The 24,238-nt window shown below is 51.3% G+C and overlaps 1 protein-coding gene across 7 annotated transcripts; it reads left to right on the top strand.

The window, feature by feature from the left end:
• The first annotated feature begins 212 nt into the window (after positions 1–212).
• On the top strand, positions 213–20,829 carry INTS15 (integrator complex subunit 15). Of its 7 annotated transcripts, none has more exons than XR_013530189.1 (7): positions 213–719; positions 2,120–2,341; positions 5,167–5,332; positions 10,139–10,666; positions 13,713–13,752; positions 19,636–19,929; positions 20,045–20,829. XR_013530189.1 is itself a non-coding variant. In XM_035283030.3 (7 exons), the coding sequence occupies exons 1-7, from the start codon at positions 528–530 to the stop codon at positions 20,672–20,674; spliced, it is 1,839 nt and encodes a 612-aa protein (XP_035138921.1). In that variant the 5' UTR covers positions 213–527; the 3' UTR covers positions 20,675–20,829. The 7 variants fall into 7 exon arrangements, 6 of the variants coding, with proteins under 6 accessions (XP_035138921.1, XP_035138927.1, XP_035138939.1 ...); XM_035283030.3 differs by having other exon boundaries at positions 19,636–19,696; XM_035283036.3 differs by having other exon boundaries at positions 10,241–10,666; positions 19,636–19,696.
• The last annotated feature ends 3,409 nt before the right edge of the window (positions 20,830–24,238 follow it).

Below are 24,238 nucleotides of genomic sequence, written 5' to 3' on the forward strand. Positions count from 1 at the left end.
CCCGCGAGGGAACCTGGGCAAGGACAGAGCGGGCTTGCCTCGGCGGTTGGGCGGATTCCGAAGGCGAGGGCGGGCTTGGGGCCTGGGGGCGGGGTCCACCTGTGGCCGCGACGCGCCCTTCATCGCTAGCGCCGCCAGGGGGCGCCATCCGGAGAGCGCTCCTGGGCCGGGCTTGTGCTTGGCCCCTGCGGGCCGCCGTCTCCGCGCCCGTCATTCGGCCGTCTTTCGGCTACGCGGCGGCGGCTCCCAGCGGCGCCGCAGTCGGACCTTCGGGTGTCCGCTTGCCGGCGGCGGCGGCGGCGGCGGCGGCGGCGGCGGCAGCGGCAGCGGCGAAGATGGCGCCCTGAGCAGGGAGGGAGCGGGGAGCAGGTAGCGGCAGGTGGGCCAGCGGGCGGGTGCCGCGGCCCAGGCCCGGGGTCGGGGCGGAGGCTTGGGTTGCGCCTCTTTGTCTCCACGGGCAGCGGCGCAACCCCGGGCCCCGGGCGGAAGTGAGACGCGCTCGGCGCGGGGGCCGTGGCGACCGCACCATGAGCGACATCCGCCACTCGCTGCTGCGCCGCGACGCGCTGAGCGCCGCCAAGGAGGTGCTGTATCACTTGGACATCTACTTCAGCAGCCAGCTGCAGAGCGCGCCACTGCCCATCGTGGACAAGGGCCCCGTGGAGCTGCTGGAGGAGTTCGTGTTCCAGGTGCCCAAGGAGCGCAGTGCGCAGCCTAAGGTGCGGCCCGGGACGGTCGGGTGCCTGGGCCCCGCAGGCAGGCTGGAGGGCCCTTTCCCCGGCGATTAAGGGCTGTGTCAAGCTCCGGGCGTCCCGCGTCCAGGAGACCCGCGCTCACGCTCGGCCTCGCTCCCGCCGCAGCCCCCAACCCCTCTCCGGGTCCTGCAGTGTGGCTCAGCTGCCTGTCCACTCTGCGAGGCGTGTGACAGCCGAGTCTCGGTGTTAAGGGGACAAATTCTGGCAACTGCCCGCTCGCTAGAGGTCTGCTGGGCTGTTACCGGGAGGCTCAAGCCGTTGTGGGTCATCCTGAGCCCTCCAGGAGGATGGATAAATGATCTGTATGGCTTTCTCCTTACATCTTTTCTTGTCTGTCTGTCTGTCTGTCTCTCTCTCTCCCCCCCTCCCTCCCTCCCTCTCTCTCTCCCCCCTCCCTCCCTCCCTCTCTCTCTCCCCCCCTCCCTCCCTCCCTCTCTCTCTCCCCCCTCCCTCCCTCCCTCTCTCCCCCCTCCCTCCCTCTCTCCCCCCTCCCTCCCTCTCTCTCTCTCCCCCTCCCCTCCCTCCCCCCTCCCTCCCTCCCTCTCTCTCCCTCCCTCCCTCCCTCTCTCTCTCTCTCTCTCGTTTTTTTTTTTTTGAGATGAGGTCTCACTCTGTTGCCTGGGCTGGAGGTACAGTGGTGCAATCGCAGCTCACTACAACTTTCAACTCCCGGGGTCCAGAAATCCTCCCGCCTCAGCTAGCTTCCTGAGTAGCTGGGACTACAGGCATGCACCCCCATGCCCAGCTAATTTTTGAATGTTTTGTAGACATGGGGCCTCCCTGTGTTACCCAGGCTGGTCTCAGACTCCTGGGGTCTCAGACTCTGGGCTCTCAACCCTGGGATTAAATTTGGAATTACAGGCGTGAGCTACAACGCCAGGTCTGCATGACTTTTGTCTAAGATTAACAGCAAAGATCTACTCCCTGAGACCTGAGCTTCATGAAGGGTGAAAAGTTCTGCGGGGGTGGGGGGATACTGTTATTACCTGTTTTCTTTTTTTTTGAGACGGAGTCTCCCTCTGTCACCTGATGGGAGTGCAGCAGGTGTGATCTCGGCTGACTGCAACCTCTTGTCTACCAGGTTCAAGCAGTTCTCCTGTCTCAGCCTCCCGAGTAGCTGGGATCACAGGTGTCTGCCACTATGCCCAGCTAACTTTTTGTACTTTTAGTAAAGATGGGGTTTCACCATGTTGGCCATGCTGGTCGAACTCCTTACCTTATGATTCGCCCATCTCTGCCTCCCAAAGTGCTGGGATTCAGGTGTGAGCCACCGCATGTGGCCTATTTCCTGTTTTCTTACTATATGACTTAATAAGTACGTTACAGCCACATTTCTTAACGTTTTTCCTGGATTTGTTTTGCAGAGACTGAATTCACTGCAGGAGCTTCAACTTCTTGAAATCATGTGCAATTATTTCCAGGAGCAAACCAAGGACTCAGTTCGGCAGATTATTTTTTCATCCCTTTTCAGCCCTCAAGGGAACAAAGCCGATGACAGCCGGATGAGTTTGTTGGGAAAGTTGGTCTCCATGGCGGTCGCTGTGTGTCGAATCCCGGTGTTGGAGTGTGCCGCCTCCTGGCTGCAGGTACTGCTCGAGAGAGAGCCTTGGCCTGGCTGGGTTGCTCACGCCTGTAATCCCAGCACTTTGGGAGGCTGAGGCAGGCGGATCACTTGCAGTCAGGGATTCGAGACCAGCCTTACCAACATGTTGAAACCGTGTCTCTACTAAAAATACAGAATTAGCCGAGCTTGGTGGTGCATGCCTGTAATCCCAGCTATTTAGGAGGCTAAGGCAGGAGAATCACTTGAACCTGGGAGGTAGAGGTTACAGTGAGCCAAGATGATGCCATTGCACTCTAGCCAGGGTGACAAAATAAGACTCCGTCTCAAAAAAAAAAAAAGCTCGCGTCCCCATGTCCCTCTCTGAAGAGGAGTTTGCTGTTCTGAATTCTCACTTAATTGGATTTCTGCAGTGGTCTTTTCTCTTAATTGCCGTTCTTTTAGACCATGCCCGGTGGTTCACACCTGTAATCTTAGCACTTTGGGAGGTTGGGGGGGGGCAGATCACTTGAGGTCAGGAGTTCGAGACCAGCCTGGCCAACGTGGTAAAATCCCATCTCTACTAAAAATACAGAAATTAGCCATGTGTGTGGTCCCAACCACATAGGAGGTTGAGGCAGGAGAATTGTGTAAACCTGGGAGGTGGAGGTTGCCATGAGCTAAAATCGCACCACTGCACTCTCCAGCCTGGCTGACAGAATGAGACTAGGTCTCAGAAAAATATATACATTTTTTTAAATGAGGGTGTGTTTCTTTCTTTCTTTTCTTTTTTTTTTTTTGCCGACAGGATTTCAGTCTGTCACCCAGGGTAGAGTGCAATGGCTCTATCTTAGCTCGCTACAACCTCCGCCTCCTGAGCTCAAGCCATCCTTCTACCTCAGCCCCCTGAGTAGCCGGGACCACAGGCACGCAACACCATGCCTGGCTAATTTGTGTATTTTTTGTAGAGAGAGTTTCACCATGTTGTCCAGACTGATTATGAACTCCTGAGGTCAAATGATCCTCCTAGTCTCCCAGAGTGCTGGGATTATAGACATGAACCATCCTGTCCAGCCTAAGAACAGGATTTTTTTTTTTGAGACGGAGTTTCGCTCTTGTTACCCAGGCTGGAGTGCAATGGCTTGCGATCTCGGCTCCCCACAATCTCCGCCTCCTGGGTTCAGGCAATTCTCCTGCCTCAGCCTCCTGAGTAGCTGGGATTACAGGCACACGCCACCATGCCCAGCTAATATTTTGTATTTTTAGTAGAGATGGGGTTTCACCATGTTGACCAGGATGGTCTCGATCTCTTGACCTCATGATCCACCTGCCTCGGCCTCCCAAAGTGCTGGGATTACAGGCTTGAGCCACTGCACCCGGCCAAGAACAGGATTTTAAGAGTAATTTAGCGAGTACTGCTGTGAACCACCATTTTCATCATTTGATAGTTCACAGACTCTCCTGAATCTCTTCAATGTGATAGCAACTGTTAATTTTTACCTGTGGCGTTTCATCTGGCATCCTGTAGGATTACAAAAGTTGTCGTTTCCTCACCTGAAAGCAGGTGATGTTTCCTAGGTAAACTGTAAAGCAAGAGTTGACAGCCTCCATGCGGTGGCTCACGCCTACAGTCCCAGCACTTTGGGAGGCCAAGGTGGGCAAATCATCTGAGGTCAGGAGTTCAAGACCAGCCTGACCAACATGGAGAATCCCCATCTCTACTAAAAATACAAAATTAGCCAGGCGTGGTGGTGGGGGTGGGCACCTGTAATTCCAGCTACTCTGGAGGCTGAGACAGGAGAATCACTTGAACCTGGGAAGCAGAGGTTGCAGTGAGCCAAGGTCCCATCACTGTGATCCAGCAACAAGAGCGAAACTCCGAAACGCTATCTCAAAAAAAAAAAAAAAAGTTGGTAATGTTTTATCTAAAGGGCGAGATAGTGAAATATCTTAGGCTTTGTGGGTCATGTAGTCTCTTTCACAGCTGCTCACCTCTGCCCTTCTAGCACAAGAACAGCTTTAGGCAGTAGGCAAATGAATAAGCATGATCATGTCTCAGTGGAATTTTGTTTACAAGAACAGGTGGGACAGATTTGGTCTGTGGACTTTTTGCGTGTGTGTGAAATGTTTTTGCTCTGTTGCTCATGCTGGAGTGCAGTGGTGTGACCTTGGGGCTCGCTGCAACCTCACCCTCCCCAGGCTCAAGTGATCTTCCTACCTCAGTCTCCTGAGTAGCTGGGACTACAGGTGTGTGCCACAACGCCCGGCTACATTTTTAATTTGTTACAGAGATAGATTTTTGCTATTTTACTCAGGCTGGTCTGGAACCCCTGGGCTCGAGTGATCCTCCTGCCTTGGCCTCCCAAAGTGTTGGGATGATAGGCATGAGCCATCATACCAGCCTGGTCAGTGGCTTTAGATTGCCCACCACTGCTTCAGAGTAAGCCTTTATTATCCTTTGTTTTTTGAGATGGAGTTTTGCTCTTCCTGCCGAGGCTGGAGTGCAGTGGCCTGATCTCGGCTTACTGCAACCTCCCCCACCTGGCTTCAAGCGATTCCCATGCCTTAGCTTCCCAAGTAGCTGGGATTACAGGCATGCACCACCATGCCTAGCTAATTTTGCATTTTTAGTAGAGACAGGGTTTCTCCATGTTGGCCAGGCTGGTCTCGAACTCCTGACCTCAGGTGATCCTCCCGCCTTGGCTTCTCAAAGGGCTAGGATTACCGACATGAACCACTGTGTCCAGCCACATTAACATCTTTTTCCATCTTGGAAGTGGTTCTGCCAGTTCTGGTGGGGGACACCTCGTATGCATAGTTGCTAGTCTGCTCACAACACCTGTAGTGACGTGAACTGTGGCTTCTTTCCAGCGGACGCCCGTGCTCTACTGTGTGAGGTTAGCCAAGGCCCTCGTGGATGACTACTGCTGTTTGGTGCCAGGATCCATTCAGACGCTGAAGCAGATATTCAGTGCCAGCCCGAGATTCTGCTGCCAGTTCATCACCTCTGTTACCGCCCTCTATGACCTGTCGTCAGGTAAACTTTAAACAGGTTATTTCTGTGAAAGAAGCTTCAGCTCATGGCCTCAGTTTTATTTTCTGCTGAATAGCCAGGTGACGCATCTAGTAAATGCTTTGGCCATTTTGTTTCTGAAATGAGTAGTTTTATTTTTATTATTTTTTGAGATGGTGCTTGTCTCCCAGGCTGGAGTGCAGTGGCGTAATCTCGGGTCCCTGCAACCTCTGCCTCCAGGGTTCAAGCAATTCTCCTGCCTTACCCTCTGAGTAGCTAGGACTACAGACATGTACCACTACACCTTGCTAATTTTTAAAAATATTTTTAATAGAGACGGGGTTTCACTATGTTGGCCAGGCTGATCTGGAATAGCCTGGCCTCCCAAAGTGCTGGGATTACAGGCATGAGTCACTGTGACCAGCCGAGTTTTTATTTTTTTGAGACAGGGTTTCACTCTGTCACCCAGGCTGGAGTGCAGAGGCGCAATCCCAGCTCACTGCAATCTCTGCCCCCAAGGCTCAAGTGATTCTCCCACCTCAGCCTCCCAAGTAGTTGGGACTACAGTTGCGTGCCACCATACCTGGCTAATTTTTGTATTTTCTGTAGAGATGGGGTTTTGCCATGTTGTTCAAGCTGGTCTTGAAGCCTGAACTCAAGCAATTCTCCCTCAGCCTCCTGATTAGTCAGGACCACAGGTTTGCAACCATCATGCCTGGCTAATTTTTTATATTTTTATGGAGATGCAGTTTCACCATGTTGTCCAGAGTGGTTTTAAACTCCTGGACTCAAGCAATCCACCTGCCTTGGCCTCCTAAAGTGTTGGCATTACAGGTGTGAGCCTTTGCACCCAGCTCAAAATGTGTGTGTGTGTGTGGTTTTTTTTTTTTTTGAGGTGGAGTCTTGCACTGTCACCTGGACTGTAGTGCAGTGGTGCAATCTCAGCTCACTACAATCTCCGCCTCCTGGGTTCAAGCAGTTCTCCTGCCTCAGCCTCCTGAGTAGCTGGGACTACAGTCGTGCGTCACCATGCTCAGCTAATTTTTTTTGCATTTTTAGTAGAGACAGGGTTTCACCATGTTGGCCAGGATGGTTTCGATCTGACCTCATAATCCACCTGCCTCAGCCTCCCAAAGTGCTGGAATTACAGGCGTGAGCCACCACGCCTGGCCATGTGTGTTTTTAATTTAGGCCAAAAGCTCAAGTTGTGGGCCACCTGGACGTGTGCAGTTGGCTAAGAGGGAACTATTCTTAGTGATACCTATTTGCCTCAGGTGCAGTGGTCCAAGTGGCAGACAGCCCAGAAAGCGAGGGTCTGATGTCTTGTGAGGTGTGACCCACTCCCTGGACATGTGACTGATTTTTCATCATTCCCCTAGTTTCTTTAATTTTTTAATTTTTTTGGATACAGAGTCTTGCTCTGTTGCACAGGCTGCTGGAATACAGTGGTGTAGTCATAGCTCACCGTAGCCTCCAACTCTTGGGCTTAAGTGATCCTCCCACCTCAGCCTCCCAGGTGGCTGGGACTCTAGGCACACACCAGCATGCCCAGCTACCAAAACCTGCTTTTCTGCTGCTGTTTTGGGTTCCTCCTTCTCTGCCCTTGGCTCTTGCTGCTCACAGGCTGACAAATAGTGTCTTTCTCTTCATGGTCTGACAGCCAGACCAGCAGTTTGTAAGCCTTCAGCATCTGTTGTTTTTATTTAGTCCAGTGTTGGTCTCCCGCCAGCCTCCTGATCATTTTTTAGCCTTTTATCTGTTACCCTTTTTTTTTTTTTTTTTTTTTTTAATCTTGAGGAATCTCACTCTGTTGCCCAGGCTGGAATGCAGTGGACAATCTTGACTCACCACAGCCTCTGCCTCCTGGATTCAAGTAGCTGGGATTATAGGTGTGCGCCACTACACCTGGCTGATTTTTGTACTTTTAGTAGTGATGGGGTTTCACCATGTTGGCCAGGCTGGTCTTGAACTCCTGACCTCAGGTGATCCACCCACCTTGGCCTCCCAAAGTGCTGGGAGGGCAGGTGTGAGCCACCGAGCCCGGCCACCTTTTTTTGTTGTTGTTTGGCATTTTAGTTTTCTTGAGAAACTTTGTGTGGAAATATTGTGAATATGCAAGCATGTGCCATATTCATATGCTAATTTCCTACTCCTTTTCATAGCAGTTTGCCTGCGGAATGGGAGGCAGGCCTTGTGGAGCAGTGCCACCTGCCACAGTGGGGTTTCCCTTAGTTCTCTCCTCCAAAGGCTTCCTAGGAGCTGTTAACAGCTAGGAGCGGCATTTAGGCCTTTCATCTTCCAATAGGAAAGATTTCACTGAACCCAGCTATGGTATCATAGTTACTGCCTCTTTTTTTTTTTTTTTTTTTTTTTTTTTGAGACTGAGCCTCACTCTGTCACCTAGGCTGGTGTGCAGTGATGTGATCTCAGCTCATTGCAGCTTCTGCCTTCCGGGTTCAAGAGGTTCTCCTGCCTCCACCTCCCAAGTAGCTGGGGCTACAGGTGTGCGCCACCACGTCTGGCTAATATTTATATTTTTAGTGGAGTCGGGGTTTCACCCTGTTGACCAGGCTGGTCTCAAACTCCTGACCTCAAGTGATCTCTCTGCCTCGGCCTCCCAGAGTGCTGGGATTATAAATGTGAGCCACCGAATCAAACCTGCCTTTTAAGCCATTGGTTATTCCAGGCCATTGAATACAGAAATTGGCCTTACCATTGGGAAGGGATGAGTTACCATATGGAACAGGAAATAATATTCAGAAATAGCACTGACACACCAGAGCAGAGACACAGTGTTTTTCTCATAAGCCAGTGTGACAGTTGAGATGTTGGTGATTTCTCAAGTCACCGCCACACAGCAGTGGCCCTGGAAGTTGCCATCAGAATTGTGATTGAAGCCACTCTTGGGCACTTCTGGTAACAGGAGAGCATTCTTGGGGAGCCTGTGTCTTCAAAACCACAAAAAGGAAGAAACCCACATAATAATATCTCCTCTTCCTGAATGGTGCTGAGAATATGGGACTCTAAAGCGGGGGGTGGAGACTGAGGACTCACAAAGTGCACATTCTGATGTGTGCTGAGGGTACACCTGCACAGGTGCGTGCGCGCACCACACACACGCGCGCACACACACACACACACACATACACACACTGCCTACAGGCTCGTGGAGATGCCTCAGCTCATAGCTGAGGGGGGCAGGGATACACTAGTGAGGTAGTAGGACCCTGGCATTGCCCAGACAGAAACATCTCCATGGAATCAATAGGCTGCACACATGGCCACGCACCGTTGCTCATGCCTGAAATCCCAGCACTTGGGAGGCTGAGGCAGGTGGGTCACCTGAGGTCAGGAGTTCAAGACCAGCCTGGTCAACATGGCAAAACCCTGTCTCTACTAAAAATACAAAAATTAGCTGGGCGTGGTGGCACGCACCTGAAGTCCCAGCTACTCAGGAGGCTGAGGCAGGAGAATCACTTGAACCTGGAAGGCATAGGTTGCAGTGAGCCAAGATCACGTCACTGTACTCCAGCCTGGGAAAAAAAAAAAACACCACGCACACAGGACAGCAGCTGCTCCCTGATGTAGCCATCGTCTCACTGCAGAGGTGACTGGGACAGTTCATACTCCAACCATTGGCAGGAATCATGTCAGATGGGGGGGCACGGCTCGAGAGAAAGGAGGCTGAAGGCCCACTCCTGTGCACACAGTCAGTCTAAGGGTGTTGTACACCAAGCCCCGGATTTGCCGTGTAGCCTCGCCAGGCTGCTGAGGTCAGATCTGGGCCATATGCTGTGGTTTTGTTTTGTTTTCTGAGACAGGATCTGACTCTTTTGCTCAGGCTGTTGTACAATGGGACATCCACAGCTAACTGAAACCTAGACCTCCCAGGCTCAAGTGATCTTCCTACCTCAGCCTCCTGAATAGCTGGCAATATAGGTGTGCACCACCACTCCTGGCTGATTTTTAAGAATTTTTGTAGATATTGGGTCTCACTATGTTTCCAGGGCTGATTTTGAACCCCTGAACTCAAGTGAGCCTCTTGCCTTGGCCTCCCAAAGTGCTGGGATTTAGGTATGAGCCTGGGATACATAGTTTTGATGAGTCCTGAGAAATCACTTGATGTGACTGTGCCTCAGTTTCCTTGTCCTTTGTATGAGACAATAGCTGGGGTTTGGAGGGTTAAACGAGTTTGTCTGTGTGAAGGATTGAGACCTGTGCCAGGCTCATAGGAAGCCCAGAGTAAGTGTCACCATCTGTTCTCTGTTGTGGCCAAGAGCCTGCCAGGTCTCAGGGATCACATCTCTGAGGGTTGCTTAGATGAGGGTTCCAGATTTGGGGTTGGGACAGCCCTTGGCAGCTGACAAATGACTGACAGGACTCTGAGCTCCCTGAAGGCCACCATTGCTGTGCTGTCACTGTCCCATACAGGAGACACTGAGCACAGGGAGGACATCTACTCAGGAGGGAAGCGGTGATGTGTGGCAGTGTGGGATATAAAAAGTGTGGAATTTTATTTAAATTAACATACAGGAGGAAATTTCTCCAAAGCATGAAGTTCCAGGGAATTGTAGAGTTAGGTATTTCTGGAACCCCTCCCTTGCCCCAGGGTACTGGGCACTGGGATATAACATTGACTAAGACGAGAGTCCCAGTCTGCGTGGAGTGGACGTTGTAGGAAAGGAGACAGAAAATAGCTAAGCCCGGAGGCGTGATCGGACCATCAGGCAGGCAGTGCCATGAGCCCTGGAGCCCGGCTTCCTTCTCTCCAGTTCCCGCCCCTGTCCTGGAGGCCAAGAGCACTTCTGACCTAATGGTCTTTGTTTGCAGATGACCTCATCCCACCTATGGACTTGCTTGAAATGATTGTCAACTGGATTTTTGAGGACCCAAGGTTGATTCTCATCACTTTTTTAAATACTCCGATTGCAGCCAATCTGCCAATAGGATTCTTAGAGCTCACCCCGCTCGTTGGATTGATCCGCTGGTGCGTGAAGGCCCCCCTGGCTTATAAAAGGAAAAAGAAGCCCCCTTTAGCCAATGGCCACGTCAGCAACAAAGTCGCAAAGGACCCAGGCGTGGGGATGGACAGAGACTCCCACCTCTTGTACTCGAAACTCCACCTCAGTGTCCTGCAGGTCCTCATGACGCTGCAGCTGCACCTGACTGAGAAGAATCTTTACGGGCGCCTGGGCCTGATCCTCTTCGACCACATGGTCCCGCTGGTCGAGGAGATCAACAGGTTGGCAGATGAACTGAACCCTCTCAATGCCTCCCAGGAGATCGAGCTCTCGCTGGACCGGCTGGCGCAGGCTCTGCAGGTGGCTATGGCCTCAGGAGCTCTGCTGTGCACGAGAGGTGGGTGCCTCCCTGGCCCAGGCCTCCACCGCCCCACAGAAGGAAAAAAGGGCTCCTGGACAGACACTGTTTTGCTTCATTTAGGACTTCTTTTCATCCTAGTGAACAGCGGAGGAAGGGGCCCCAGCCGTGGCCCTGGCACTCCACTCTCCTTGCTCACCCCGGCAGGGTCCTAATATACCCCAGATGGGAGGGTTCACTGTTGCCCAGGACTGGGGACTCCTTGAGAGCCTGGATAGCTTTCCTTCCAGAGAACCCTTTTTCTTTTTAATTTTATTTTATTTTAATTTATTTATTATTATTTGAGATGGAGTCTTACTCTGTTATCCGGGCTGGAGTGCAGTGGCGTGATCTCAGCTCAGTGCAACCTCCATCTCCTGGGTTAAGCAATGCTCCTGCCTCAGCCTCCCGAGTATCTGGGACTACAAGTGCCCGCCACCACACCTAGCTAATTTTTGTATTTTTAGTAGAGACGGTTTCACTGAGTTGGCCAGGATTGTCTTGAATTCCTGACCTCGTGATCCACCCACCTCAGCCTCCCAAAGTGCTGGGATTACAAGCGTGAGCCACGTCACCCAGTCCCATTTTTCTTTTTCTATGCCCTTTTTAAGTTTCATTTCTCTTTATTTTTATGAGACAGGGTCTCTCAGTATGTCACCCAGGCTGGAGTGCAGTGGCGTGATCGTAACTCACCATAGCCTCCAACTCCTGGGCTCAAATAATCCTCCTGCCTCAGTCACAGAGTAGCTGGGACTACAAGTGTGTGCCACCACACCTAGCTAATTTTTTTTTTTTGAGACAAAGTTTTACTCTTGTTGCCCAGACTAGAGTGCAGTTGCACCATCTCAGTTCACCGTGACCTCTTCCTCCCGGATTCAAGCAATTTTTCTGTCTCAGCCCCCACGAGTAGCTAGGATTACAGGCACACACCATCATGCCCAGCTAGTTTTTGTATTTTTAGTAGAGATGGGATTATACTATGTTGGCTAGGCTGGTCTAGAACTCCTAACCTTGTGATCCACCTTCCTCAGCCTCCCAAAGTGCTGGGATTACAGGTGTGAGCCACTGTGCCCAGCTCCCCCCTCTTTTTTTTTTTTTTTTTTGACAGTCTTGCTCTGTTGCCCAGGCTGGAGTGCAGTGGCACAGTCTCGGTTCACTGCAACCTCTGCCTCCCAGGTTCAAGTAGTTCTCTGCCTCAGCCTCCCAAGTAGCTGGGATTACAGGTGCCTGCCAGCATACCCTGCTAATTTTTGTATTTTTAGTAGTCATGAGCTTTCACCATCTTGGTCAGGCTGGTCTTGAACTCCTGACCTTGTGATCCACCTGCCTCAGCCTCCCGGAGTGCTGGGATTACAGGAGTGAACGACCATGCCCAGCCTCCAGCTAATTTAAAAAAATTTTTTTTGTAGAGACAGGGTCTCACCATCTTCTCCAGGCTGGTTTCAAACTCTTGAGCTCAAGCAGTCCTCTCACCTCAGCCTCCCAAAGTATGAGGATTACAGGTGTGAGCCACCACACCTGTGCTTGTCCTTTTTTTAATTGAGGCATAATTTATGTACAATAAAATAATGTGGTTTAAGGGCAGGATTTGATGAGTTTTGACTAATGTTTACACTCATGCAGCCACTTCCCAGTTGATAACACAAAACATTCCCACTGCTGGTAGGTTTTTTGGTCTTTATTTTAAAGATGAGATCTTGCTCTGTCACCCAGGCTGGAGGGCAATGGCACGATCATAGCTCACTGCAGCCTCGACCTCCTGGGCTAAAGCCGTCCTCTCACCTCAGCCTCCTGAGTAGCTAAGACTACAAGCACATATTACCACACCTTGCTAATTTTTAAATTTTTTGTAAAAATGAAGTCTCACTATGTTGCTCAAGCTGGTCTCAACCTCCTGGGCTCAAGTGATCCTCCTGCCTTGGCCTCCCAAAGTATTGGCATTATAGGCAGGAGCCACTGCGCCAGGCCTCATAGCCTATTTTGAGGGTTCCTTAATTCTGCATTTCAGTGCTTGGACTCTCCTTGGAGAATGATATGGTGTTAATAAGGCGCTTGGGTTTGCTTTTTAACAACTGATTCACTAAAAAGGGTTGCCTCTGGTGCCAAGGGATGGTCCTGGGTTTCTCATGTTGTTGTTTCTCTTAGAATGCCTTGGGTGCCTGATTGCCCAGAGAGAGCCCTGCCTCTGGGCTTTTTCCAGCCATCTGACAAACTGCCAGCAGGGCTGCCTCCTTTCTTAAGTGTCATTTTTTGTTTGGGGATTTTTTTGGTTTGTTTTGTTTTCTTTTTTGAGACAGAGTCTTGCTCTGTTCACCAGGCTGCTGGAGTGCAATGGCGTGATCTTAGCTCACCCCAATGTCTGCCTCCCGGGTTCAGGTGATTCTCCTGCCTCAGCCTCCTGTGTAGCTGGTATTACAGGCTAATTTTTGTATTTTTAGTAGAGACAGGGTTTTACCATGTTGGTCAGGCTGGTCTCAAACTCCTGACCTTGTGATCTGCCTGCCTTGGCCTCCCAAAGTACTGGGATTACAGGCTGACCCACTGCACACAACCTTGGGGGATGGGTTTTTTAAAGCAAAAATTGAAGACAAGGAAAACTCAGATTCTTTTTTTTTTTTTTTTTTTTTGAGACTAGGTCTTGCTCTGTTGCCCAGACTGGAGTGCAGTGGCTCAATCTTGGCTCATTGGAACCTCCTGCTCCCGAGTTTATGCGATTTTCCTGCCTCAGCCTCCTGAGTAGCTGTAATCACAGGCACCCACCACCATGCCCAGCTAATTTTTGTATTTTTGGTATAGATGGGGTTTACCACGTTGGACACAGGCTGGTCTCAAACTCCTGACCTCAGGTGATCCACCCGGCTCAGCCTCCCAAAGTGCTGGGATTACAGGCATGAGCCACCACGCCCGGCTAGAACTCAGTTTCCAAACTCTAGGAAAATGTAGTGTGAAGCACTCCTGCTGTTTTGCTGGCATCCTTGAATATCAGTGTATATTTCACCATGTTGTCTTCAGTATGTTTGTTAATCTTGTATCTCCTTAATTGCAGATGACCTGAGAACCTTGTGCTCCAGGCTGCCCCATAATAAGTAAGTATCTTCCAGACTTCTAGCTGGGCCTGCTTGCTGGGGCAGGGTGGGGGGAGGCGAGGCAGGGCGGACCCCTTTGTCCTGGGTTCTTTGGGGAGAGCCCGGAAAGATCCTGATGATAAGTGGGGCATGGATACGACCAGATAATGAACGTGAACAGAACTCAAGTAGAAAGTAAACCTGAAAAACGGTCATTTTGCTGGGAGTCGGTGAACGAAGCCAGAGCCGGCTCCAGATCATGAAAATCTCCCTAGTGAGCGTGCAGAGGGCCCTCTGTCGGTGACATTGTGAACTGCACAGCCCTTTGGGAATTCAGCAAAGCCAGGGCTCTAGAGCCACTGTACTTTTAGGCCGGCTGCCAGCGCTTGGCCATTGGGTAGCATGGACTTGGGTTCCAAGCGTGGCCCTGTCTGGGATTGGCTGTGACGCTTGGGAATTCTCTTGACCTGTCTTTATGCGTCAGCTTAACCCCTTGTAAAATATTCCGACTCAGGGTGGTACTGAGGATAAGAGGCAATGGTGTTTGTGAATTTCTTATCTGACTCCTTGCCACGTGGAGACCTCCACAAATGCAGTTCATTGTTGGGTGAAAAGTAGGAGCTGTGGTCAGATTCTGCTGAGAATCTTGACCTTGTCACTTCCACAAATCCATATGCCCTTGGGTAACTTCCCAGCCATCTGCCTCAAGTCCTTATCTATAAAATCAGAAAACCATGGGACTCACCTAATATCCCTCTTGCTTCCCCTAACTTCACACTGTAAGGTTTTTGTGAGGATTAACTGAGTAAAAACAGGCCAGGGCTGAGTGCAGTAACCTAACACTTATAATCCCAGCACTTTGGGAGGCCGAGATGGGTGGATCACCTGAGGTCAGGAGTTCAAGACCAGCCTGGCCAACATGGTAAAACCCCATTTCTACTAAAAATACAAAAATTAACCGGGTGTGATGGTGCATGCCTGTAATCCCAGCTACTTGGGAGGCTGAGGCAGGAGAATTGCTTGAACTCAGGAGGCAGAGACTGCAGTGAGCTGAGATTAGGCCATGGCACTCCAGCCTGGGCAACAAGAGTGAAACTCCATCTCAAAAAAAAAGAGGCCGAACTCGGTGGCTCATGCCTGTAATCCCAGCACTTTGGGAGGCTGAGGCAGGCGGATCACGAGGTCAAGAGATCGAGACCATCCTGGCCAACATAGTGAAACCCCATCTCTACTAAAATACAAAAATTAGCTGGGTATGGTGGCATGTGCCTGTAGTCCCAGCTACTCAGGAGGCTGAGGCAGGAGAATTGCTTGAACCCAGCAGGCAGAGGTTGCAGTGAGCTAAGATCGCAACACTGCACTCCAGCCTGGTGACAGAGCAGCACTCTGTCTCAAAAAAAAGCCAAGACGTGGCTCATGCCTGTAATTCTAGTACTTTGGGAGACTAAGGCAAGAGGATCACTTGAGGTCAGGAGATCAAGACCAGCTTGACCAACGTGGTGAAACCCCATCTCTACTAAAAATACAAAATTTGCCAGGCATGGTGGCATGCACCTGTAATCCCAGCTACTTGGGAGGCTGAGGCAGGAGAATCACTTGGACCCTGGTGGCAGAGGTTTAATAGTGAGCCAAGATTGTGCCACTGCACTCCAGCCTGGGTGACAGAGTCACACTCTGTCTCAAAAAAAAAAAAGGCTGGGCACGGTGACTCACGACTGTAATCCCAGATCTTTGTGAGGCCAAGGTGAGTGGATCACCTGACATCTGGAGTTCGAGACTAGCCTGGCCAACATGGTGAAACCCTGTCTACGCAAAATACAAAAAAACCAGGCGTGGTGGCAGGTGCCTTGTAATCCCAGCTACTTGGGAGGCTGAGGCAGGAGAATTGCTTGAGTTTTGGGAGCAGAGGTTGCAGTGAGCCAAGACCGGAACATTGCACTCCAGCCTGGGCAACAAGAGCAAAACTCTGTCTTAAAAAAAAAAGCGGCCGAATATGGTGGCATGCACTTGTAATCCCAGCTTTTGGGGGAGGCTGAGACAAGGATTGTTTGAGCCCAGGAATTTGAGGCTGCAGTGAGCTATGGTCAACACTGTACTACTTGGGCAACAGAGTAAGACCCTTTCTCTCTTTTTTTTTTTTTTTTTAAAGTAAAAACTCAGAAAGCACTTAGACTAGTATTTGGCCTATAGTGAATATCTGATAAGTGTCAGCTTTTCCCACTGCTTAATTATTTAACATTTTTTTTTCTTTTTGAGACAAAGTATCAGTTTATTATAGAGGCTGGAGCACAGTGGCAGGATCTTGGCCCACTGCCAGCCTAAGCCATCCTCCCACCTCAGCTTCCCAAGTAGCTAGGACTACAGGTGTGCACCACCATAGGCTAATTTTTGCAGGCACAAAAAATGTTTCATACAGTTACAGTGTTACTAGCTAGCAAAAAACTGGAAACAACCTGTCCTACAACGTAGTGATACTTAGTAAATTAGTTGTGATACATCAGGAGGCTGGAACATTAGGTATGTGCTAAAAATAGTTACTGCTGGGGAGGAAATGTGGATAGTGGAAAGCAGAACTCCTGTGCACATGGACAGGGTTTATTGAAATGACAAAGTGGGCTGGTAATGTTCTTTCTTCAGAGCCCTCACACTGGTTTTAGCAAGGAGAAGCAGGCTTCCAGGGCAGGTGTTGGCAAGCAGTGTGGACCGAGGGGCAGCGAGTGGCTCAGCAGCCCTGGAGGTACACACAGCCTCTCGGCCTGGCCCCCTGGCTCTGTCAGGTCCAGTGGCAGAGTACTGGGTAGGGCTTGCAGGCTCCAGTCCAGGGTTCAGCTGGGTGCTAGTCCACAGCCCGCAGAGGAACCACGTCCTTGTTTGGGAGTTAGGGACTCCCATCCGCACCATACTCATTATGCCAGTTTCTGCAAGGGAGGAGCCAGGGCAGGTGTCTAAATGGGTACAAAGCCCAACGGGGCGGAAGGAAACAGTCTCTGGTAGGAGACTGTCCTGCCTGAGGTGTCCTAACAGCAGCACAGGCAGACCAGAGGACCACCTCCCCCAGGGCCCACACTCTTCCCTTCCTTTCTGTGTTTTTTTTAATTGTATTCTTTATTTTTTATTTTATTTATTTATTTTTTTTAGGCTAGTCGAGTGAAGCAGTGAGAGTGGAGAAGGAACAAAGAAATCTGTAACTGATTGTGATCAATTAGTTGTAAACACCAGTGCCATCGGACCAGCCTCTTTCTTTTTTTAAGACAGTCTCGCTGTGTTGCCCAGGCTGGAGTACAGTGGCATAATCTCAGCTCACTGCAACCTCTACATCCTGGATTCAAGCAATTCTCCTGCCTTAGCTTCCCAAAAAGCTGAGATTACAGGTGTGCGCCACCACGCCTGGCTAATTTTTGTATTTTTAGTAGAGACGGGGTTTTGCCATGTTGGCCAGGCTGGTCTCCAACTCCTGACCTCAAGTGATCCGCCTTCCTCTGCCTACCAAAGTGCTGGGATTACAGGCATGACCACTGTGCCCGGCCTCTTTTTCCTTTTTTTTTGGTCTGGGTTCTAGCAGCTTCCACAGCATTGGAGAACATTGTTGGTTTCAGCTGGCATCTTTCCCCTCCTGCAGGAATCCCTTTGTGATAGTTCCCTCCTTTTCCCACTGCTTAATTATTTAACATTTTAGTATTTTCGGGGAATTATAATGACAGTGGGATACAAATCCTTGTATCATGAATCTCATAACTAGGGGTATGCATTGGAGCCCCCTGGAACTTCTCACCTGTCCCCTGCTGGTCCTGCTCTGGAGCCTCTGACTCTGTCCCTTCCAAGGAGCTGGTGGCCACCTCTCCTGATGCAGATCAGGGAGCCCTAACCTCCTAGGGTCAGTCCTGGCACTGCTATGGGGGAAGGTCGGGGTCACCTGGAATAATACCCCTTCGTGGTTTTTTTTTTTTTTTTTGAGATGGAGTTTCGCTCTTGTTACCCAGGCTGGAGTGCAATGGTGCAATCTTGGCTCACCGCAACCTCCGCCTCCTGGGTTCAGGCAATTCTCCTACCTCAGCCTCCTGAGTAGCTGGGATTGCAGACATCCACCACCATGCCCGTCTGATTTTTGTGTTTTTAGTAGAGAAGGGGTTTGGCCACATTGGTCATGCTGGTCTCGAACTCTTGACCTTAGGTGATCTGCCCACCTTAGCCTCCCATAGTGCTGGGATTACAGGTATGAGCCACCACATCTAGCCTACATCTTAGATTCTTGATGGTCTCCATGTTTGTCGTTTTTCCAACTAGACTGGAAACTTCTTTAAGTGCTTTCTATTTCTGGCAGGGTGTGCAGGTTCCAATCATTACATGACTAAAATTTGGCCCTTGCTGTACCTCTTCCTTGGGGTGGTTAATCTTTTGCTAAATTATTTACCCAGAGTTATTTAAAAAGTAATAACAGAAAGACAAGTGGCTCAGAAGAGCTTTGGGCACTAAAATGAACCAGCCCTCAACATACACTCTGTTTACTGCCTGAGCCCCTCCTGGGAGTCCTGCGTGCAAGCCTTTGTACTGGGGGACTTGGGGGTTCCGTCTGTGACAGACTAACCCCTTGATGGAGCAAGGGGAGTCAGCAGAGAGCAGGCAGGGCCCACAGAAGGGTGAAGTGGTCTGGAAAACGGGCTGTTGTGGGGCCCAGTTAGGGCAGTGTGCAGAGACAGACAGCCTTGGCCAAGTGATGGTGTGGGCAGGACCTGGCAGGCTGGCCTTGGTGTTAGGAAAGACCAACACAGGGACTGCCGACACAGGACCCAGCCGGGGTGGGATCCTGGGGCAGGTCAGGAGAGGGGTGAGCAGAGCCTGTCTGTCTGCAGCAGAAGCTTCCGATGGGGGAGGTAAGGGGAAGGCAGGATAGGGAGGAGACATGGGACCTGAAGCCAGGAGGGCCCCAGAGGGCCTTTTTTTTTTTTCTTTGAGACAGGCTCTCACTCTGTCTCCCAGGTTGGAAGTACAGTGGCACAATCATGGCTCAGGGCTCACTGCAGCCTTGAACTCCTGAACTCAAGTTGTCCTCCTGCCTCAGCCTCCTGAGTAGCTGGGATTAAAGGTGTGTGCCACCATGCCCAGCTAATTTTTAATTTATTTTCTATAGAGATAGAGTCTCACTGTATTGCTCTGTCTGGTTTTGAACTCCTGGCCTCAAGCAGTTCGGCCTCCAAAAGTGCTGGGATTGGCTGGGCGTGGTGGCTCACGCATATAATCCCAACACTTTGGGAGGCTGGCTGGTGGATCACCTGAGGTCAGGAGTTTGAGATCAGCCTGACCAATATGGTGAAACCCTGTCTCTTAAAAAAAAAAAAAAAAAGTACTGGGTTTACAGGCCTGAGCCACCAGACCCCACCAAGAGGGGTTCTGACTGGGGAGAACCCATGGGGAGTTGGTCCCTTCCAGCTGACATGGCCCGTGGTGGGCAGGATGCCCAGCTGGGGGAGCTGGGGTGATGAGCCAAGCCAGGGAGTCTGGGGGATCATCCTGGGGAGGGTGTGGTTAGAAGGTAAGGGCCATGAGAAATTCTTTCAGAAGTCTGGGAAGGGACCCGGAGTTGGGAAAGCCATGTTGAATTTAGGGGGAGGAGGATTCCAGGAAGTGGGGGCCGTGGGTGTGGGGTACCACCGGGAGGGGAGGTCCAGGCCTCTGAGTCCCGGGGGCTTTGGTGGGAGGGCGTGGCAGGTGGGGAGGGCGTGCAGCTGGTCTCAGAGCCCTGGTACTGGGTGCTGGGTGCTGGGTGGAATACAAAAGTAGGGGAGTCTGAAGCTGAAGCTGCACAGGGCTGGGTGGGAGGTGGGCAGGTCCCGGAGGTCCATAAGGGCTGGGTCCAGGCCTGGGCCATCCCCGAGGAGGCCGCACCGGACTCATTCTGAATTTCAGGACTCTGAATTTCGGGGTCGTTTGCAAGGCCAGCTTCCTGGGGCTTCTGCTTGGAATTCAGGTAGGACGCGGTCTTCACGGCTCTGAGGAGGCTGTGGCCGGCTGTCCTGTGTGTCACAGCGCGGCAGAGAGCCGCAGAGGCTGACATGGAGGCTGCGTGCCTGGGACGCAGAGGGAGCTCCCGTGGGCCACGGGCCCCGCGCAGAGCCCGCTCCTGTGCATCCTCGCCTGCAGGGTCCTGGCACTGCCATTGCTGCTCCGCGTCCACCGCCTGGACCCCCCTCCCCCCGAGTGGTCCGTGTCTGCGTCGGTGCCTCTCCCGGGCGGGGTGTGGGGGGACGGAGCCCGCCTGCCATGTGCACCTGCGAAGTCCCGGGGCCCGTGCTGACGCTTTTCCTTCTGTTCGCAGCCTCCTCCAGCTGGTGATCTCGGGCCCCGTGCAGCAGCCGCCTCACGCCGCGCTCCCCCCAGGCTTCTACCCCCACATCCACACGCCCCCGCTGGGCTACGGGGCCGTGCCGGCCCACCCTGCCGCCCACCCCGCCCTGCCCACTCACCCCGGGCACACCTTCATCTCGGGCGTGACGTTCCCCTTCAGGCCCATCCGCTAGGCTGGCCTGCGCGTGCCTTCTGCACCCTCTTTGGACAAAGCCTTCTGAGAAGGAAGGGGTGGTCGGCCCCCCAGAAGAGGACCTCGGGGAAGCGGCAGGGCAGCCCCTCCCCGCTGGCAGAATCGTCTGGGTGCGGAAGCTTTGACGTCACGGAGTTCAGGTGCTTCCCACCCGGTCGCATTCTTAGACATCCAGATTGGATGAAGGGAAGAGTACAGCCCTCTGCCGAGAGGCTGATGCAGGCATTTTTAAAACATGCAGATGCTGGGAGCCTCTGTTCTCTAGGCATTTCAGACACAGCCTGTGTGGCGAGGAGTGTGACGGCAGGAGCCGCAGGTGCAAGCCCATGTGTGTCTGGCCTCTTTCCTCGTGAAGATGATGTGTCCCCGCCAGAAAAAGCAGGCTCTTTCTGCAGCCCCGGGAGCTGAGCCCAGGCTGCCTATAGTGACCACAAGCTTGTGTGCAGCACCGCTCAGGGAAGCTGTCGGGAATCCCCCTCACTTCGGAAAGGAATTTCTTTGCTTTGTTGGGGGTGTCTAAATTTTCCTTTCATATGTTCGAATAAATTTTTTCTAAACAGTCATATATACTTTATGGAATGTATTTTTAATGGCTTCATAAATGTTGCTTCCAGCTGCAGGGATTTCCTTCCCAAGCTCTTTTTTTTTTTTTTTTTTTTTTTTATAGAGTCTTGCTCTGTCGCCCAGGGGTGGAGTGCAGTGGTGTGATCTCGGCCCACTGCAACCTCCACCTCCTGGGTTCAAGCGATTCTGGCACCTCAGCTTCCCTGGTAGCTGGGACTACAGGTGCACTCCACAATGCCTGGCTAATTTTTTTTTGTATTTTTTACAGAGATGGGGTCTTGCTAGGTTGCCTAGGCTGGTTTCAAACATTTGAACTCAACTGATCTGCCCACCTTGGCCTCCCAAAGTGTCAGGATCAGAGGTGTTTGCCAGTGCCCTGGCCGCCTTTCCAATCTTTTAGGATTGTGGTAGTTTTAGTCATTTCTTTGGATGGAAACAACTTGGACACCCATGCCCCAGCTGAGCTGGGCAGCTGAGGTCAGTGAGCATACAGCACTCGAGGTTTTGTTTTTGTTTTTTTTTTTAAAGGCAGGATTTCACTCTGTTGCCCAGGCTGGGAGTGTAGTGGAGTGATCTCAGCTCACTGAAGTCTCTGCCTCCCAGGTTCAAGCGATTCTTCTACCTTAGCCTCCTGAGTAGCTGGTACTACAGGTGCCTACCACCACGCCTGGCTAATTTTTGTGCTTTTAGTAGAGATGGGGTTTCACCATGTTGGCCAGGCTGGTCTTGAACTCCTGACCTCAGGTGATCTGCTGTCGTCTGCCTCCCAAAGTGCTGGGATTACAGGCATGAGCCACCATGCCCGCCCTGCTTCAGGTCTGTTTGCTTCGTGTCGCATTTCTTCCCTCAGGTACAAAACACAGCCCTCAGGGATCTTTTTCCTACTGCAAAGGGGAAGGTGTCTGCCTGGAATCCTCCCATAACTGACTTTAGGAGGAAGGAAAGATTAGGAAGCATGTCACTGTAGCTCTCCCAGCCTGATATGAGAGATGGAAACAGCAAACAAGGAGCATTAAAAGATTGAGCTTACCTTTTGGGGACGAAATTTAACCTCCTGTGGTCAGGCACAGTGGCTCAGGCCTGTAATCCCAGCACTTTGGGAGGCCAAAGTGGGCAGATTACTTGTGGCCAGGAGTTCAAGACCAGCCTGGGCAACATGGTGAAACTGACTCTACTAAAAATAAAAAAATTAGCTGGATGTAGTGGTGTGTTCCTGAAATCCCTGCTACTTGGGAGGATGGGGCAGGAGAATCACTGGATCTCAGGAGGCAGAGGCTGCAGTGAACTGAGACTGCCACTGCACTCCAGCCTGGGTGACAGTGAGATTCTGTCTCAAAAAAAAAAAAAAAAAAAAGAAAAAGAAAAATTGGGCAGCCATGGTGGCTCACACCTGTAATCCCAGCACTGTGGGAGGCCGGGGCAGGCAGATCACCTGAGTTCAAGAGTTCAAGACCAGCCCAGCCAACATGGTGAAACCTCGTCTAAAAATACAGAAATTAGCCAGGCGTGGTGATGTGCACTTGTAGTCCCAGCTACTGGGGAGGCTGAAGCAGGAGAATCGCTTGAGCCAGGACTTGGAGGCTGCTGTGAGCACACTATGGCATTCCAACCTGCGCAGCATAGCAAGACCTTGTTTTGAAAAGAAAAGGATGGAAAAGAACCTCTCATGTTGTTTCCATGTTTGAGACACTCTCTTACCAGTTGGGCCCTTGCAGCTCCATCTCAGAAAGTGGCCTGCACCAAAACTTTCCAGAGGTGAGATATGTCTCCGCTCCTCTCAGACCCAAGATGGTTCTTCCACAATAAAAAAGAAAAAAAAATGTGGGAAATAAAGCAACGTACCAGACTCCCCTGGCTGGTACATTGAGTAGTGTGTGAGTAATTAAAACAACCTATTAAAAATGTAGGCTGGGAGTGGTGGCTCAACACCTGTAATCCCAGCACTTTGGGAGGCCAAGGCGGGTGGATCACAAGGTCAGGAGTTCAAGACCAGCCTGGACAATATAGTGAAGCCCCGTCTCTACTAAAAATACAAAAATTGGCCAGGCGTGGTAGTGGGCGCCTGTAATTCCAGCATTTTGGGAGACCGAGGCGGGTGGATCATCTGAGGTCAGGAGTTCGAGACCAGCCTGACCAACATGGAGAAACCCCGTCTCTACTAAAAATACACAATTAGCTGGGTGTGGTGGCACATACCTGTAATCCCAGCTACTTAGGAGGCTGAGGCAGGAAAATAGCTTGAACCCAGGTGGCAGAGGTTGTGGTGAGCCGAGATTGTGCCATTGCACTCCAGCCTGGGTAACAAGAGCGAAATTCCGTATCCCCCCCCAAAAAAATGCAGAATGGCCCTGTGACCCAGCAAATCTAGAAACAAAAAGGGATGACAAAGGATTTTTGCTGCACTGTTGTTTTTAAAGTTGTGGTTTTATTAAGATATGATTCACATACCTAGTTCATCCATTTAACATGTACACTTCAGGCCGGGTGAGGTGGCTCACACCTGTAATCCCAACACTTTGGGATTTCACCATGTTGCCCAGGGTAGTTCTCAAACTCCTACGCTCAAGTGATCCTCTCACTTCAGCCTCCCAAAGTGGCTGGGATTACAGGCGTGGTCCAAGGCATCTGACTTGAGGTTGTCAAAAGTCCCAGCCTGCATGGCTACCAGCACTTCAAGATGGTGTCAGAGGAGCCTCAGGAAGCCCCAGTTCAATCTAAGCCTCAGCAAATGAACACTGAGATTTTGCTTGGAGGACACCAATGCCATCAGATGGAACTGCCCCACACTGGGGTCCTGGCAACCCTCATTCTTTCTGTCTTAATTCAGAGCTTTAACATCAGAGGACACGTGGTTCTGGGTCACTGCAGTGGATACCTTGATTAGTTGTTTGGATTTTGACATAGTCTCACTCTGTCACCCAGTCTGGAGGGCAGTGGTGCGATCTTGGCTCACTGCAGACTCCACCTCCTGAGTTCCAGCGATTCTCCTGCTTTACCCTCCTGAAAGCTGGAATTACAAGTGCCTGCCACCATGCCCAGCTAATTTTCGTATTTTTAGTAGGGATGGGTTTTGCCATGTTGGCCTGGATGGTCTCAAACTCCTGGCCTCAAGTAATCCATCCACCTTGGCCTCCCAAAGTGCTGGGATTACTGGTGTGAGCTGTGACATCTGGCAACACACTTCCCTGTCCTGGAACATTTGATGGCGTTTACTGGGGGTTTGACCTGAACAGTAACACCTGACATTTGCATGCTAGGGCAGCGCCAAAGCATGCTTTCCATTTTTAAAAATTTTAATATTTGGCTGGGCACGGTGGCTCACGCTTGTAATCCCAGCACTTTGTCAGATCGAGGCAGGTGGATCATGAGTTCTTGAACTCCAACCTGACCAAGATGGTGAAACCCCGT

This window comes from Callithrix jacchus, chromosome 2 (assembly GCF_049354715.1).
Source record: "Callithrix jacchus isolate 240 chromosome 2, calJac240_pri, whole genome shotgun sequence".
In the NCBI taxonomy this organism is placed as follows: domain Eukaryota; kingdom Metazoa; phylum Chordata; class Mammalia; order Primates; family Cebidae; genus Callithrix; species Callithrix jacchus.

What these genes read in the sequence shown, in the direction of transcription:
- INTS15 (XM_035283030.3), top strand. Translation starts at nt 528, where the DNA reads ATGAGCGACATCCGCCACTCGCTGCTGCGCCGCGACGCGCTGAGCGCC. An exon ending in GTGCCGCCTCCTGGCTGCAG is followed by an intron (nt 2,342 to 5,166) that starts GTACTGCTCGAG and finishes GCTTCTTTCCAG; the next exon opens with CGGACGCCCGTGCTCTACTG. An exon ending in TCCAGGCTGCCCCATAATAA is followed by an intron (nt 13,753 to 19,635) that starts GTAAGTATCTTC and finishes TCTGAATTTCAG; the next exon opens with GACTCTGAATTTCGGGGTCG.